The sequence below is a fragment of the Accipiter gentilis genome, chromosome 8 (assembly GCF_929443795.1).
Source record: "Accipiter gentilis chromosome 8, bAccGen1.1, whole genome shotgun sequence".
NCBI lineage: Eukaryota > Metazoa > Chordata > Aves > Accipitriformes > Accipitridae > Astur > Astur gentilis.
Window position 1 is genome coordinate 7579165 of NC_064887.1, and position 16806 is coordinate 7595970.

At 45.9% G+C, this 16806-nt stretch overlaps 2 protein-coding genes across 2 annotated transcripts; both read left to right on the forward strand.

Annotated features, from left to right (window-relative positions):
- The first annotated feature begins 566 nt into the window (after nucleotides 1-566).
- TXNDC12 (thioredoxin domain containing 12) lies at nucleotides 567-12744 on the forward strand. The gene is made up of 7 exons (XM_049807460.1): nucleotides 567-783; nucleotides 2895-2955; nucleotides 8424-8476; nucleotides 9202-9275; nucleotides 9837-9906; nucleotides 10006-10089; nucleotides 10521-12744. The coding sequence occupies exons 1-7, from the start codon at nucleotides 693-695 to the stop codon at nucleotides 10598-10600; spliced, it is 513 nt and encodes a 170-aa protein (XP_049663417.1). The 5' UTR covers nucleotides 567-692; the 3' UTR covers nucleotides 10601-12744.
- Nucleotides 4632-8415, forward strand: KTI12 (KTI12 chromatin associated homolog). Its single transcript, XM_049807459.1, has one exon. The coding sequence runs from the start codon at nucleotides 4641-4643 to the stop codon at nucleotides 5361-5363; it is 723 nt and encodes a 240-aa protein (XP_049663416.1). The 5' UTR covers nucleotides 4632-4640; the 3' UTR covers nucleotides 5364-8415.
- Nucleotides 12745-16806: the final 4062 nt, after the last annotated feature.

The window sequence follows — 16806 nt, forward strand, 5'->3', positions numbered from 1 at the left end:
CATTTGCATAGCAGCAAGGGCGGGGGCGCCGGGAGGCGGGCGCGCGGCGCGCGATGCCTCCTGGGAGTTGTAGTCTCCGGGGACAGGCAGGGACCTATGGCCGGTAACCCGGACCCGGGACGCGGCGGCGGCTCCAAACGTGTCACCACGCACTTGTCGAAGCGCTGTTCCCCTCGGAGAACCCTCCTTCATACACGAATGCTTGCGGTCGGTTTTACCTTACCAACCAGCCGGGTGGGACAAAAGGATTTATTTGGGAGGAGAAAATAAATCCCGAACCCGCCCCTCACTGCCTGCTCCCGCCGGGGTAACCCTTGATTTTGTTCAGGGGAGTAACCGGGGTTCTGGGGACCCGGTATGACTGAGGTACTCCTGCCCCGGAGGCTTCGGCTACCTGCGCGGAGCCGAGCTGCTCTGACCGAGAGGGAAACGGCTGGATCCCCCCCCTCACGGCAGCCCCTTCCCGCCCAGCCTCCCCCGGCACCCCCGAGCCGAGAGGTGAGGGCGGTGCACCGCCCACATCCGCCTCACATCACTTCCTGGGCTTGGGGGAAAAAAAAAAAAAAAAGGAAAAAAAAGGAAAAAAAAAAAAAAAAAAAGAGGCGAAAGACTGATCACTTAAGCTGGTCCGGTCCCGTCTCGGAGGTTTAGGGGCTGCACCCGGGGTGCCGCTGCTGCCCGCGCCGACAACCATGAAGGCTCAGCCGGCGGCAGCCTCCATCTTCTGCCTGTGCCTGGCGCTGGCGGCCTCCGCAGCCTCCGCCGCGGAAGGGCTCGGAAAGGGTCAGGCAAACGTTTTCTTCGGGCTTTCCTCTCAGCTTTTGCCGTTGCCGTGAAAGGGTGCGCGGGGGGGGCCGGGCCGGTTCCCACAGCCCGCGGCGGCGAGGGGAGGGAGGGAGGCCGGGCCGGCCTGGCACTGCCGCCGCCGCCGTTTAGAGGGAGACCGCTGCCTCTCGACTTTAAAGATGAGGGGGTTTTTAAGCGATCTTTGCCGTCCTGGCTCTGATCAGGCTAAACCTCGAGGAGTTTCCCTTTCGAGGGGCCCCGCTTTTATGTGGCGGAGGCCGGGGAGTGGGGTGGGGGGCGCATCCCCTCAGTGCCCCGCCTGGTGCCAAGGTGCCCTGTCAGGCCTGCCCAGCCTCTGCTGGCTCCCGGCCGGCGGTGAACGGCTCTTCCTTCCCGCCCTCGGCGTCCCTTTTCCTTCATGACCGCTCCTCACCTCTGCTCTGGCTCGCCGAGGCCTCCTTGTCTAATAGCCATGTCTAATAGCCTGGTTCAGTTGCCCCAGGGCCCTGAGCCTCACCCCAGGTGGTGGCTTTAGCCCGTCGTGGAGATTAATCTCCTCTTCGGGGCTGGTAGCAAGGTAATTCGATCAATGACAGCAAAGCTTTATGGTGTGGATCCCGGTCATTCCCCTTTTGTTTTACAGTTAATCGCTCAGATGTCTTTCATTCAAAAGAAACACTGTGTTGCGTAATGCTTTTTAAATCATACCACAAAGTGGGTTTTAGTTTAAAAAAAAGAAAAGCCTTCGAAAAGTGTTTCCTAGCTAGAACAATAGAAGGTTTTCCCTGTTTTAACATGTTGGCCTTTGAATGAAATAGCTGACGTGTGTGTCGATATTCTGAGTAAACGTGACTTCTGCTAATCCAGCTGTTTTTTGCTCTGCCTCAAACATAGCCTTGTCTCTGAGGCTGCCTCTGCAGCTGATACGTGTGTGTGATTGGACATGGACAAGGCGTCCCCACCTTACTGTAGCACAACTAAATATTTGATGTGTTGCATCATATATGTTCACAGTTGTTCACGTCAGGAGAGGAGATAAGGCAATAAAAATACTGTGCCAACTGTTCAAACCTCCTGCATGCTGAACTAAAGCGCCACAAGGTTTTGTTGACCCTGTTTTTGGCGTTCTCCAGCTTCTTTGCCATAGTGGTCTACTGGAGACAATGTCCACTTTCCCCTGTGTCGGCACTGGGCAGTCTGTGGCTCCTGACCCCTCTGCAGCTCCCGAAATCTGCCCCCCTTAGCACCGTGGGCACTGGGGGTTCCTGACTAATCCAAACCCTCAGCGATGGGAAGAGGCAAGTCGAGGCTGATGTTTGGTCATCCAGCACAGCCCCACATTACTGGAGTCGTGAGAGAAGGTCTTGCAGGGGAGTTCCCCTACGAACAGTTCCTGGATCTCCTTCGTCTCAGCTCTCCGTGTGGCTTTGGCCATGTGCTGTGTTGGCTACAGGGTCAAAAAACCTGGCAGTCCCTGCTTTGCAGTTGTTAAACGTAGGCTCGCTCACTCTTATCTCGGCTGACATAACAAGACTTATTACCTGGGTATGAGATAAAATGTTTCCTGCATCGTTCAGTCACTGTAACGTTCAGAAATCTGTGTAATGGCGTTCTTTCTTACTCTTTGATTATATTAACATCAGCAATAATACTTAACATAATAGTTTTAGAGCAATTAATGATCATATGTTGGCCTAGGAATTTTTAAGTTTCGCTTTAGTTCACGCTCAGTGGGATTTAGAAAGCCAAATGCTGACATGTTTAATTTGTCACTGATGAGTTAATAAATGTTCACAGATTGAAAAAGAACGGGGAATAATCAGAAGGCCCTTCGTTTCTAATCTCTGTTTGGGGGATTTTGGTGTCATTTGCATACACATAAAAATATTAATGAGTGTGGTATGTTTTTGTTAATTAATTTCAGTGGGATTCCTCATAAGACTATGTAGGTTGTAAGTATTTGCAGAAGTCTTTCAAGGACTGGGATTATAGTTGGCTTTAAAAAAAGAATATAAAATGAGTTGACAATATTCTTAGGGTTGGACTGTTTTCTTCTGTTAGCTGACATGTTAAATTATGCACCATTTATAAACCCTTCTCTCTGGCAGGTTTTGGAGATCATATTCATTGGAGAACACTAGAAGATGGGAAGAAAGAGGCAGCAGCCAGGTATGTTAGCTAGCGTTAAATACAGAAAAGTGCCTTTAAAAACATTCACAAAGGTTTTGTGTCAATCCTAAATGTAACCACAGAAAACGGTAATTGTTAATAAACATGAAGGTGCTTTAGGAGACTGTTCGGATCCCTATAGCTTATTAGAGAGAAAATACAGAGTTTTGCCAACTTTGCTGAGGCACCACCTAGGTTTAATCACTGCAGTCGAATTAAATGATTGAAGTCCTAGCGTGTCGTTGAAATGAGAAGAAAATAGTTGTTTATCATAGTAAAGAAAGACATGGTTCTCAAACCCACGGATGCATGTTTGAGTAGTACTCTGTCACCTTGAACTCGGCAGTGCTAATAGCTTCCGTAAAATTCACTGTGCCTGTATAGATGAGGCCTCAGAGGGAGATCAGAGTTATTTTTTTACCATCCGCAGAAAAAGTCTGAAAGTGTCAGACTATAGTGAACTGGAAAGTTGTTTAAGTGGAACCCTTTCTGGGTTAAGCTTAAACTCTAAAAAGAACACTGTCTCTGTGAAAAGACATTTTGACACATTTTTTTCTCAGAATTTCTTCTGTTTCTTGTTAAAATGCGAGAGGGAAAATCGTATGCTTATAGATTCTACTTGTACTTTTAAATTTATAACCTAGCTCTGACAATGCTGACACGAGCGGAAATTCATTACGCTTTCCAGGTTTGCCGTTTAATTGAATTCTGCTCTCAGACGGATCTATCTGGCGAGTGTAGACACCAAATTAACCCAGATGGTACAGTTCAGAAGTCTTACGGGTTTTTATAACTGGTTATTTTAGCATTTATTTGATACACCTGTGCAAAAAAAAGGACTATTTCAGTATTTGCAGGAATAATTGTAGCATTACTTTGCAGTGAAGCAGAGGAAGCTGTAAAATGAGACAGAGGAGGGAGGGAGAGAGGGGTGGCGAGCTGTCAGGTTGAGGCAGGGTGAGCATTTCTGCTCAGAACCCCGCCGCAGCAAGGGACACCGGGTGTAAGGCACGCGCTCTCCTTTCGCTGCCGGAAACACGGACCGGCTCGCTGATTGGAGTTCAGCAGCATTTGAGTGTTAGCGAACTGAAGGATTGGGAGAAACCACCACCAACAAAGAAAAGATGAGCCTAAAAAGCAGATTTTTGGTCTAAGTCTGACCTTGGGTCAGGAGATGAAAACTTGTACGGAACTGTCTGTTACGCATCAAGTGAGATGCGCCTGAGCCGGTGGTCTGGGAAGTTTCAAGACTCGGGATTTCAGTTCCGTGAATAGCACAGTCTGGATGTGCCGGAGATGCTGGAGACGCCTGGTTTCGCAGTTCCCTGCGGGCGAGGGTGTGGATCCGGCGGTCCTACCGGGACCGAGTGTCTGGTTCCCGGGGGCAACCCCCCCGTTACCCACCCGTCGCACGGTGTCCCTGGGCCAGAGGCGTGCCGTAGCGAGGCGGTTCCCCACAGCTCTTGGGGCCGTCTGAGGCGCTGGCCCTCGGCGGGCCGGCTGCGCCCAACCGCTGCCGCTGCGCGCTGCCCCCGAGGGCCTTCCACGCGAGCCCGCGGCCGACCGGCTCCGGCGCAGGCCGCGGTCGCCCGGGCGACCGGGGGCGGGGCGCGAGTGACCCGAGCGGAAGCGGTCGCCGTCGCCGTCCGGGTCAGAATGGCGGCGGGGCGGGCGACGGGGGTAGGATGCCGCTGGTGGTGCTGTGCGGGCGGCCGGGCAGCGGCAAGAGCCGGCGGGCCGCGGAGCTGCGGGAGGCGCTGGGCGGGCCGGAGCGGCAGGCGCACGTCGTGGCCGAGGCGGAGGGCGGCCGGGCGGCGCTGAGGGCCGAGGTGGAGCGGCGGCTGAGCCGGCGGGACGTGGTGATCGTGGACGCGGGCAACGAGCTGCGGAGCATCCGCTACGAGCTGTACTGCGCGGCGCGGCAGGCGGGCACGGCGCGCTGCCTCCTGCACTGCGCGGGCGGCCCCGGCGGCCCCGACGAGCCGCCCTTCGAGGCCCCCGACCCGCGCAACCGCTGGGACCGGCCGCTCTTCACGGTGGGCGGGGAGGAGCCGCTGCCGCTGGCCGCCATCCGCGCCGCCCTCTTCGAGAGCGCCCCGCCGCCGCCGCACCGCGCCACCCGCAGCCAGCCCCTGCAGTCCAGCGGCTTCCTCCACCACCTCGACCGCGTCACCCAGGAGGTGCTGGCCGCCGTCATGGCCGCCCAGAGGAGCGGGGCGCAGCCCGGGGAGGTGGTGCGCGTCCCCGGCGTCGCCGAGGGGCTGGTGCTGAACCGGCCCGTGAGCATGGCCGAGCTGAGCCGCCTGCGGAGGCAGTTCATCAGCTACACCAAGATGCAGCCCAGCGACGAAAACTTGCCCCAGCTGGCCAGCATGTTCCTGCAGTACCTGAGCCGCAGCATCCAGTGAACCCTCTCACCCGTGCCACACGCAGCCCGGGCCGTGCTCCGGTCCCGGAGTGCTTGCAACTTAAGAACGTGCCTTCCAGCCACGGACTCAGCAGAGCTGGGGTCCCACCTATCGCGCGTCGGATCGTGTGGCGGCAGCAGCTCTGGGAGGATGGATGCCGCGTGTCCCTGCAGCAGCAGAGCAAGCTCTGTTGCTAAGAGGGTCCGTAGGGATGCTGTTCCCTCACCGCTGCGTTTTCCCCGCTTGCATCTTTCGGAAAGGAGAGCTACTGTTGCGTCCCCAAGCGAGTGAGGTCTCCTGTGGAGACATAAACCCCAGTACTCAAATAGCGTCTCAACACGAAAGCCCAGGAGGTGGTGACCGTAGGGAAGACCTGTCCCCTCCGCATTGGTATGTGTATGTCTTGAATAAGAAGATTGTTTTTCCAAGGCTGTCTCCGGATAATGTCAAACTGCAAAAGAGACTTCAGGTCCAGAACTGGAACAAGCTGTGTTTTTAGGATGTGGCTGCTTCAGAAAATCCTACTGAACCCCAGAGACAGATTTGCAAACTCTGCACTACAGAAGGGTGCTGGCTTAGCAAACTCAAACCTCTCTGTTTCAGGTTTAACAACGAAATGTGTGCCTTAAATGGAGTAAAGTCTTAACTGACCTGCAGGACTATTCTATTAAAATAACTTGCTATGTCTTTTCTCTGCAAGGTCATCATTAAGCAGCTTGGAAAACACTTAATTGTTTAAGAATGAGTGTTCTCATGGGAAGAATGACCTAAAATGACAGTGTTTGTTCTGGGTGAAACTCTCCCATAGGCCTGTACCAGGTGTGATGGGTAACTTGGTTTTGCGCTTAGTTTCAACTAATTTCAGTCTTTGCTATACCACATATTATATAAACTTTTCACTTCCTCATGGATGCTTCATCCCTCATTTTAATTGTGGCTTTTGGTTCTGATTCTATGTGTAGTGCTACTTAGGAGGAAATGGTAAAGTGGGGCAAGAAGGGTCAGTTCAATTACGTTGGCTGTTTATCTGATGTACTGCCTGCTAGGTGGACTTAGGCACTGCAGAACTGAGAAATGACTACAAAAATATTTTGATGTAAATAAGTTTATTTTCCAAGTCAAAGTAAAGAGAATAAAGCTGAGAAAATACAATCAGTGTCTCTGAAACTTTTGTGAGTTCTCACTGACTAAGAGTTGGTATTTCAAGACTGTGAGCACTTCCATTTAAAATCCGCTTTGAAATTTCTCTTAAAAAAAAAAAAAAGTGTTTTGCAGTACCAATTACCAGATGATTGAACTCTTCTGACATGAAGCACTGATCCTTGATGATAAGAGCAATGGGTGTTTTCCAGACTTAAATCAGCCTCTCCTCAAGAAAGAGGCAAAATCATGTTGGACTGTATGGAAACAATGAAAAAAACCTGGTTTTTCATCATCAGGGAGAGGGCGCTGGTGCAATACAAGCTTTACTAGGGAAATGAGTATTCTTGCTCCTTACTGCAAACAGAGTGCTATGTAAAGGTGATAGAATATTGGTTAGTTATAAATGGCAGACTTCTGTTTGAACTACTCTAAATGTTAATGGCTTCCTCTCCACCCTTTCCTTGTTCTGAAGGCCATAACTAAATGCTGTTAAGTAGAGAATTCCTTTCATATCTATATACAGCTAAAGAAAAACTCATACATCCGTTCTGCTAGTAATCTAGTTGTTGTTGTTATGTGCAAAGGTGTTTGTAATTTCTGTGTGTGAAAATTCATTTTTAACCTCTAATATGGTAACAGAGTTTACAGTAGCAGAAAGCTTACAGTTTGCTTTGCTTGGCATATCCTGAAAGAAGTATCCATGTAGTATATTCTCTCTAGAGTCCTTCCTTTCCTTCACTTAGTTTTATGCTGTTCTTACTGTTCTGGAAGCTACATCATTATTACCAGCTTCCCTTGGATATTATGCCCTAGCTTAAGGGGTTTATTGGTGAGAGAAAAGGGATGAGATTCCCAATTCCTTGTTCCTTAGTCTTTCTTAGTTTTTTGCCCTAGTCAGCATTCACCAGCTCAACTGTTGGATGGTAGAAACAATGAAAATGTTAGTAAGGACTTCTGCATGCAGAAGGTGTAGAGGTAAGTATTGTACTACCTGGATGTGTTCAATAGCAACAAAAGTCACCTGTAGTTGTATTGCTTTTCTTGTTAGAACAGTAAAATTGATGCAAAATAGTCAGGAGCAGTGAAGTGGTGGATTAATTGAATCACCAACCCGAACAACAGGAAATATATGGAATTTGTAGTGTCTTTAAGGCCTCTCTTGTCTAATTGCATAATGCAGCCTGAATGCATTATAAAGCAACTTAGAGAAATTGAACTGGGTAAGTCTGATTTTGTCAGAAGGTGAAATGCTGAAGGGATTTTTGAAGAATAGGATTAAATAAAACATATCTCGGGGTGATGGAAACTTGACCTCTGGGTAGCATAGGTAGTAAAGGTCAAGTGAATTATTTGGGAAGAGAGAGAGAATAATAAAGAATAACTTTGGTCCTTTTGCATTGCACTTTATTGAGGCTGCAGTTCCACGCAGGCCCCTCCTCCTCCTCAGTCCTGGCACTTGTCACACTTGTCACAGATTTGTTTCAGCATGCCAACATGTAGGAAGCTAGCCTGGCAGCCAGAGGGTTTGCTAGGTTACTGTGTGTGATTACTGTTCAATGGAGGGTCTTAGTCATAGGAGGTGACTGAAACATAAACTAGTAAGAGCAGATCTTCCAAAGAGAAAGTCTCCTCCTCTATGAGCAGTTATTGGCTGGCAGTTACAATAAATTACTATTATACATGTTCTAAGATTGGGAGACCTTTTTGCAAGACAACCTTAGAACACAGCAGAACCTCTTTACATCTCTCTCATTTTCTGTTACATTTAGCCTTTGTAGAAGTCTTGACTGTTAAAATGTGTGTATAATACAATGTAGTGATTTAGAGGCTCAACGGGAAACTTTCTTTGACAATTTTTTCTTTCTTTCTTTTTCTTCCTTTCCTCCCTTTTCTCCCTTTCCTTTCTTCTTTTTTTAGTGGTTTGCCTCTTATGGTTATCATCCACAAGTCTTGGTGTGGAGCTTGCAAAGGTAAGTGTATTTAATACTAGAACTTGCTGAAATTTCTAATGAACTTTTATATACAAATCATGTAACCATGAGAAACATGAACTTTGCATTCAAAATGTAGCTAATGGTATTTGTATTTCATTTAGAGCGGTGTAATACTGTGCCACTTTACCTGTTAGCGCTGCCAAAAGTCAGCCATGCCTAAATGCCAGCAAAATAACAGCTGCATTACTGCACTTCTGTAGTGGCTGCAATTTCTCCTGCACTTGGCTATAAAAAATGGAACAGAATGAATGATGTTCAAGGATTAAGTGTAAGTTGCCTTACTTTCAGCTGGTGGTTCTTCGAAGATGAGGCTTTGTCTCTTTCAGTATAAGAAATGAACAAGCTGGGCATAATGGCTAAGCTTAAAGGATGAGCTAGTTGAGTGAGAATAGTGGTTTACAGCAAGCTTTTTGCTTCTGTTCCATTGGTTCAAATACGACCGTGTATGTCTGTTGGCCAGGCTTCATCATACAGCTGCCCAGCAAGGATTGCTTCAGTTACCTGCTGTTCTGAGCCTGGCTTGAATGGTTTTATACATATATGCCATTTACTCACTGCTTATTAAAAAGTACCAGCTCTCCAGAGGGAGGAATGAAGTTGAGATTTTGATGCTGACCTGAAAACCTGAAATCTTTTCCACTGTCTTTACACACCTCCTCTTTTTTTTTTTTTTTTTTTTTTTCCTTTTTCACCATATTTAGCTTTAAAGCCAAAGTTTGCTGAATCCAAGGAGATCTCTGAACTTGCCCATAATTTTGTTATGGTCAACCTTGAGGTAGGCTGCCCTGTGATTTTTATCCATATTGCTGTTTAGTAATTAAGTATTTGGAGTCCTACTTAACTGGTTGCATCCTGTTTTGTGTACATCCTAAATCCTGCACTCCTGAATAGGTATTCAGGATTGATTGATATAGCTGATTGTTTTAAAAAGAATTTTCTTCAGTCTGGTTATTTTAATTGTTTTTATAAACCTGGCTCTCTGCCATTGTCTCCTTCACAGTTTGTACCTTGTGTCATTCTGTGCCGCAGTAATGGAATTTATTTTCATTCTCTCATGACATATCAGCCATTCCTACACCAAAGTGGAGTGTTTAATGCAAATTGACAGAACAGAAAAAAATGTGATGATTTTCACTAATGATACTTGTTTAGGTAAAAATAACTTTTTTTTTCCTTTGAGAGTGGAAGATACCGCAGTTACCTAGTGTCTGCTCAAGATGTAAATTGCTCAGGGTAAAAGGAGTCGGAAGGCAATAGCTTGTTGCTTTAAAATGAGTGCTGTGTTTTGTTGGGTAGCTTGCTAACAAGTTCCCTGTCTTCTGTCCTGCTTTGGTAGGATGATGAAGAGCCAAAGGATGAAGCCTTTAGTCCTGATGGAGGTTACATTCCCAGAATCCTTTTCATGGGTAAGGCAGCCACATCTGTTGTATCCACTCACAGTTCTTACTATTACCAATTGTCTATTTTTACCACCTAAACTTCCTGTTTGATTTCTTGTTTCATAGACCCCAGTGGAAAAGTCCACCCAGAAATCATAAATGAGAAAGGAAACCCCAGCTACAAGTACTTCTATACCAATGCTGATCAAGGTATGTGCAAAGTAGTTTGAAGTGCATTTTTAGTGAGATGAAACTCCTGAGTGAAGGACACACCTTCACTTTTGAGTGGAGAAAAATTATGATACTTTACAGCATAACTGGGAGCTGTTAGATACAGTGTGCGTGAGTGGTTCTTTTATGCCTTGAGGAACCACGTTCAGAATCATGATTCACCTTAATACCTACTATGATGTCTATAGGACGTAAACTTTGTCTGCAGTTGTGACATGGCAAATCATGCAATTCGCATGACCCAGCTACAAATAGTTAGGAAAAAGGCACAGGACTGTTCTTGTTTTCCACAGGTTAATTTGTAGATCTACTTTCTGTACCTGTATTGTTTTAAACGCTTTCATTATCAGTCCACTTTGACATTTTCATCTTGAGAGTAATAGTTGATACCTCTCTGTCTAATCTTTCAGTTGTCCAAGGGATGAAGGAGGCCCAGGAGAAGCTAACAGGTGATGCTTTCAAACAAAAACACCTGGGAGATGAACTATAATGAATACACTGAATGATGCTTTTCCATCACTTCGAAACTCTAAAAGGAAATGATTAAACAGACCAAGAATGTAGATGCACTGAAGGGACATAATTCTTCTGTCAACAATGTTAGCTTAAACCCTGTTTGGAGTTCACACACATGCATCAGTTACAGTGTTATCTCCTCCTCTGCCTGGCAGTTTGTACTGTAATGGTTATTTGCAACTAGGTAATGTGCAAACACATCAGTTTGTGTGTTTGAGCAACCACTAATATTTGGTGTTAAAAGGGAGGTGTGTAGGGTGAAACATGATTTGAGGACAAACAGTGTGATTGGAATAACAAGAAGTAGCCAACATTTTGACGCTTAAGCAGGGTTGGATCCCTCTTTTTCACTGGTATTATGTGATCCCGTTGTTTTTACTGGGGGTTCCTATCAATGGGGCATGTTCCTGGGCCAGGTGTTTTCTAGACATCCCAAACCATGAATTCTGCCACTAAGCCAAGTAGAATAAATTTCATGAATGTCCAACTAGCATGTGAAATTATTAGCTCTGCAAACATATTTTTGTGCAAAACTGTGTGTGATTCATCTTTATTTGCCTTTGGGCAGAAATTTAACTTTTTCATTGGGCACTCACCTTTTGATTGTTTTATCAAGTGAGGGTGGGTTATGTTGAAGCTTTACGGGGAATTCCCCTTTTATTCTTTGAATGTTTTTTGGCGAATGCCTTGCCATCACATTGTACTGTATTTTTGTACCAGGGTGAAAAATTAAACCTTTTTAAACATAAGCATGCAGACAGTGTTTTGTGGTAAAGGGCGTAGCTTTCCGTTCTCAAGGATGGGGGAATATATTTTTGTTTATGTTGCAGTGGTTATTAATGTTGAATGTCATAGCTGAAGAATGTTTCTGCTTTTTATAATTAAAAGACAACAGTTGTTTTTTCCATGTAATCACAATTCAGCCATTCTTACACTACCTATACTGTTGAGGGCAGGGTAGTACCTAGTGTTTATCCATTGGAACTGAAAAGAAAAATAGAGGGGAAGAAAATCGCCTCACTTAACCTGCTGGTAATGCTTTTCCTAATGCAGCCGGGGGTGCTGTTGGCCGCCTTTGTCACAAGGGCACATTGCTGGCTCATGGTCACCTTGTTCTCCACCTGCACTCCCACGTCCTCCTCCGCAAAGATGCTTTCCAGACTGTCAGCCCCCAGCCTGTACTGGTGCACAGGTTATTCCTCCCCAGGTGAAGGACTTTGCATTTCCCTTTCTTGAACTTCCTGACAACCCTCTCTGCCCATTTCTCCAGCCTGTTGAGGTCCTTCTGAATGGCAGCACAACCGTCTTGTTATCAACTATTCCCCCAGTTTTGTATCATCTGCCAGTTTGCTGAGAGTAGACTCTGTCCATTCATCCAGGTTGTTAACGAAGATGTTAAACTATCAACCCCAGGGGTACTCCACTAGTGATGAGCCCCGTTGAGCCGAGTGGTTCTGCCAGTTTTCCGTCCACCTCACTACCCATTAATTTAGGTTGTACTTCATCAGTTTGTCTATGAGGATGCTGTGGGAGATGGTGTCGAAAGCCTTAGTAAAGCCAAAATAAACAACACTTACTGCTCTCCCCTCATCACACTAAACTAATCATCTAAAGGAAGAAATCCTGTCCAAAAGGCACTTACCATAACTTCCCATAACAAACAGAGAATTTTCTACAGATCATTTTTGTAGAGCTATCTGAGGACATGAGTTGGGGAAAATTGTATACAATAAACCCAACTTGTCTGCTGAGTCCATTTTCACTGTTCAGTAGCATTATGAATTTTACTTTCCAGACCAGTCTGCCTTTGAGGGATTTTAGACACCAAAACTCAACTGGGCACTAAAAGACAAGGACTCAGTGGAAATAATGGGATTATTGCACATTACAATTACCCTACTCAGCTACTAAGAGTTATTACACAGGTTTTATTCTCTGGTCCTATTGCAAGTTGTCTAAAAAGTTAACAATTAAATTGAACTCAGTAACTATTCTCAAGTTGTATCAGCCTTCAAAGTAAATAATTCTGTGTAAGTCCTGAAAAAGGATTTGTGTTTTGCATAATTGTCTTTTTTTTCCCAGCTGTATCAGTTGACCTAATAAAAAATAGGCCCAGTCTGATGCTCCTTATTTCATTTATAGCCTTAGATTGACATGACTATAAAAAAAATCATTGCTATGTCTTTTTTACTTGCCAGCAGGGGGAGGACTCTGCTTGTTCATCTGGGATATGATTCAACAAATAATAAATTAAAAAAAAAATCTCTGATGCAAAATAGCAGGGTGCACCTCTGTGATTTTCCAGGCATGCTTTTGCAGCAGCTCTGCCCTTATCTGCAGTGAAATATAGAGCCCATGAGATGTGCATCATTTGTCCCTTTCTTTGCTGTCAGAAGCAACATGGCCTCAAAGTAATTTTTAAAAACTTCTTCATCTAGAGAGACCTCCCTTCAGTGACAGATGCTGGCAATGTGCTTCAGCCTTTACATTTAAGACCATCCTGATTCAAAATTACTCTCCTTCACCTCTTCTCTCATGCATCTCCTTCAGCACTTTATGCCTTCCAGTCTTTCTACTTCCAAAGGAAAAAAAGCATTCCATAATCCTTTTTCCCTTGTAATCTGGCTGCCTCCTTTCTCACTAATCCTTTCTACCCTCTGTATGTTCAGACATAGTGAGCTGGTACAGCTTCCCCACCTTCCCTTCTACTTGCTCTTTTCTACACCATGCTTTTGTCCTCTGTAGCAAGATGGAGTTTGGCAGTTGCTAGCCTGCTTGGTGTTTAGCTAGGGTCTCGGTAGAATATGATGCACGTGCTGCCAAGGCTTGATTGCTAGGGGCAGTTAGTTAACAAGTATAAAAGCTGTTTCACATCTCTGGATTGCGGGGTAAACTTACTTTTTATCTGTTACTTAAATATTTTTCTATCTGTTAAGTTTTATACCTGGATATTTTAGTCACTAACTCTTAATGAAGATTCTTTACGCCCTTATGCTTTTTATTCTAGATCAGGTGATAACTGCTGGTTGGCGTTTTCTTCTGTGTGGAGGGATACATCTTGAACCTTCCATCTAACAGTTGCTTTATGTATGTTGTGTAACTTTATGCACGCAAGCAACTCCACAGGGTTTAGAGGAGCTGCTTCCAGGTCAGTATTTGTTGTAGTTGCATTTAAAGTTAATTATACACTGCAGCAGCTCAACAGTGCACAGTAATCAAGGCCTCGGATTAGTTTGCCCCCATCAGCTTTGTTTTGTGTGCTGCCCATCTGCATATGACTTGCAGTAAACCTGCATACTTACATAACTTCTTTAGATGCATCCTAGAAATCCCCTTGGATTCTCAGCTTCTACTCCTTTTATGGTGATAACAAAACCCAAAGACACTTCAGAATTCTTAGTATAAACCCAGGGAACTGCCAGGCCAAACCAATCTCATGTAAACAAACATGCTGTCAGCTTCCTTTCTCCCAGAAACAACCCACAGAGGAAAAAAAACCCAAAGTTAATTAAAGAGTGACTGGATTGCAGCTAGCCATCTGGCTGCCTGGGAGCAGAGGTTGCTTTGTGCACCTGGGGCTGAACAGGCTTTAAGGAAGCATCAGCTAGAGAACTCTGGGAAACCTTTCCTTTGCCATGCTTAGCAGCAGGGAACAGAAGTGCAACAACCAAGAACGCCAGCATGGCCAGAGTGTCCCGTCCATCATCCTGGCATGCTGAGTTTAGGAGTCATCTACTTCAGATGCACTTTTGTCCCCGTGGCTGTTTGTCTGCCATCATTATCTAGCCTGTATCAAACTGCTAATAAGCTTCATTCATTGTCCTCGCTTACAGCTTGTGTAATGAATAGCTCTGAAGTGAGATATTATTAAACCCTTATGAATGCAAGTTCATATATCCTTTGAGGTGATGAAACTTCTCTTAACTTTTGGCAAGAGGAGAGGCAATTGCATTATGCTGTGATATTTATTTGCAGCTGAGCCAGTATTATGCCTGATCGGGTTTGCCCAACCAGGAGAACCACTCCAGGGCTGTTCCTTGGCACCTGTGGCTATAGGTGGATCAAAACTTGAGAGCTGAGGATGGAGATTCAGATAGCAATAAAGGTGGAATTACATTGAGCAGAACTCTATCCAGAGAGCAGGATAAACAGGGGAACTTTACTGTAAGTTCATGCTCATCTTAAAGAGAGCAAAGGCAAAGGATGAAGTTTATCTAAAAGGTTGTACCCCACTTCCAGACAGATGTGTAAGTTGTCTTTGGGGCTAACTGGACAGGGGAGCTTGCTACCTGGAGGGAACCACAAAACAATCGTGAAGGTCTTTCAAAACGGTAAAAGTCACTTTGTCTCAAAACTATTTGGCACATTAACTCATTCCCCCTTTCTTCCTCCAAGAAACAGGTGCTGATTTGTTAAGCAGTTTAGTCAAATAAACTCAGTTTGCTTTTCCTTTCAAAGTTTGTCTAGCGTAAGGAGTGGCTGCGTACAGTTCCCAGGCCTGCCATTGTCCAGGGAGCACCGCTCCTACGAGAGGTGGTGATTCACTCTTGCAGCACCAGCCTGGTGCCACCACGTCAGCATGGCCCAAGGAGGAGGAATCTCCACGGACAGCTGCCAGCCAGCTCCTGTGGCCTGTCACAGGCAGTGGGGACAGGGTCCAAGACTCGAGTGATCCTCTCCAGGCTGTGACAAATGTCATGGCACGATTTTGTAACAGCTAAATCTGCGGTAGGTTCCTTATTAGGGACAAAAAAAAAAAAAAAAAGAGAGACCCCAAACTTCTCCATTCATAACTACACTGGAAGCAGGGACTGGCTGACCTGTGCTTACAGCGTTCCAGGTTCTGACTCAGAACAGAACGAGAGGCTGCTACACACCACTCCGTGCTGGCACTCGTCCCAGGATGGGGCAGAGCAGCCCATCAAGCAAGGTGCGGGGAGCAGGCAGGGTACGTCCCGGACATGGGATCACCGGGTGGGTGGGTGCTGTAAAAACAATCGAGTGTTTCTGAGCTGCTCCAGTGTTCTGCTTTCCTCCGACCAACACAGAGGTCTTCTCCTCCATTTCCTGTGTCCCTGCCATGATGTGGGGGATGAAGGGGAGACAGCTTCCTAGAATTTCCCCCTTCTCAAAAGGGCATGATCCCATTGCTGCCACTCCAAGCCAGACCAAGGGTGTGAAGACCCACAGAAGCCGCAGGGGCAGCCGGGACAGGGCTGAAGGGGCAGGACAGTCTGGACTGAATTTGGCTAAGGCTGTAGGTAACTGGTTGCTGGTTAGAGACCTTTGTTGGTATATACTCGTTTTTGGACCATTTTGCACACGCACAGCATAGCGTAGGTAGACGTGCTGCAGAAACGTTAATTGATAAGAACTGCAGATGTCCTCCCTGCTTTCTGAGTGTGTTTCAGGACACAACATGCTGTGCATAAAAGAAGCTGTGTTGGTAGCACGGTCAAATTTGGATGTCACTTTATTGTGCTATTTCTAATATTATGAACAGTTTTCAAAATCCCATTTGTAAGGATTTTGGTGCATTAGCCCTGTTAAAGAGAATGAAATCTGCACATGTCTTGGGGATGCAGCATGGGGCATGCATGCTATTTATTCCACACTGAAGTGAAGAAGCACCTGGGTGGGTGCTACCTATTGAGGTAAGGGGGATTTCTTTTTCTCCTTGTAGTTGGCATGTTTTCACCTAGCTTCCCTGGACAACAGCTGGTAATGAGCTGAAACCACTGCTCTGTGTGCAAACTGTGCTTCTTTGGGATACAATTTTGTCGATGTATGCCCAATGCTTATCATGAGCTTAGATGATGAGTCTTTTAGACTCAGGGTCTTTAGTATCATTACTGCTTACAGCATCGCACATAGCAGACCATCATCCTCGATTTAAGTGCTTTGGTGCTGCTCTTGCTTTAGTAGTAAATAAATCAATAAATAAAATACTGGGTTTAGAAAAGAGGGAACTGAAAAAGATTAAAATTGTTTCCTTAGATCAATTGCACTGTGTGAGGGTGCAGTAACTTGAATTAGAAACGTTGGGAGAGTAGTAGAGTGTGCATGTTGTGCTTGATAAATGTGCTTGCATGACTGCTGTGAGAGAGTGAGATAGATCCACATGTCAGAAAACAAGATAAAGCGTAACATCTGCTCTTCACTTCCACCTCCATGGGCTTG

Coding starts and splice junctions, on each gene's coding strand:
- TXNDC12 (XM_049807460.1), top strand. CDS start 693: ATGAAGGCTCAGCCGGCGGCAGCCTCCATCTTCTGCCTGTGCCTGGCG. Junction 2,956..8,423: donor AAGAAAGAGGCAGCAGCCAG/GTATGTTAGCTA, acceptor TTCTTTTTTTAG/TGGTTTGCCTCTTATGGTTA. Junction 8,477..9,201: donor TTGGTGTGGAGCTTGCAAAG/GTAAGTGTATTT, acceptor CACCATATTTAG/CTTTAAAGCCAAAGTTTGCT.
- KTI12 (XM_049807459.1), top strand. CDS start 4,641: ATGCCGCTGGTGGTGCTGTGCGGGCGGCCGGGCAGCGGCAAGAGCCGG.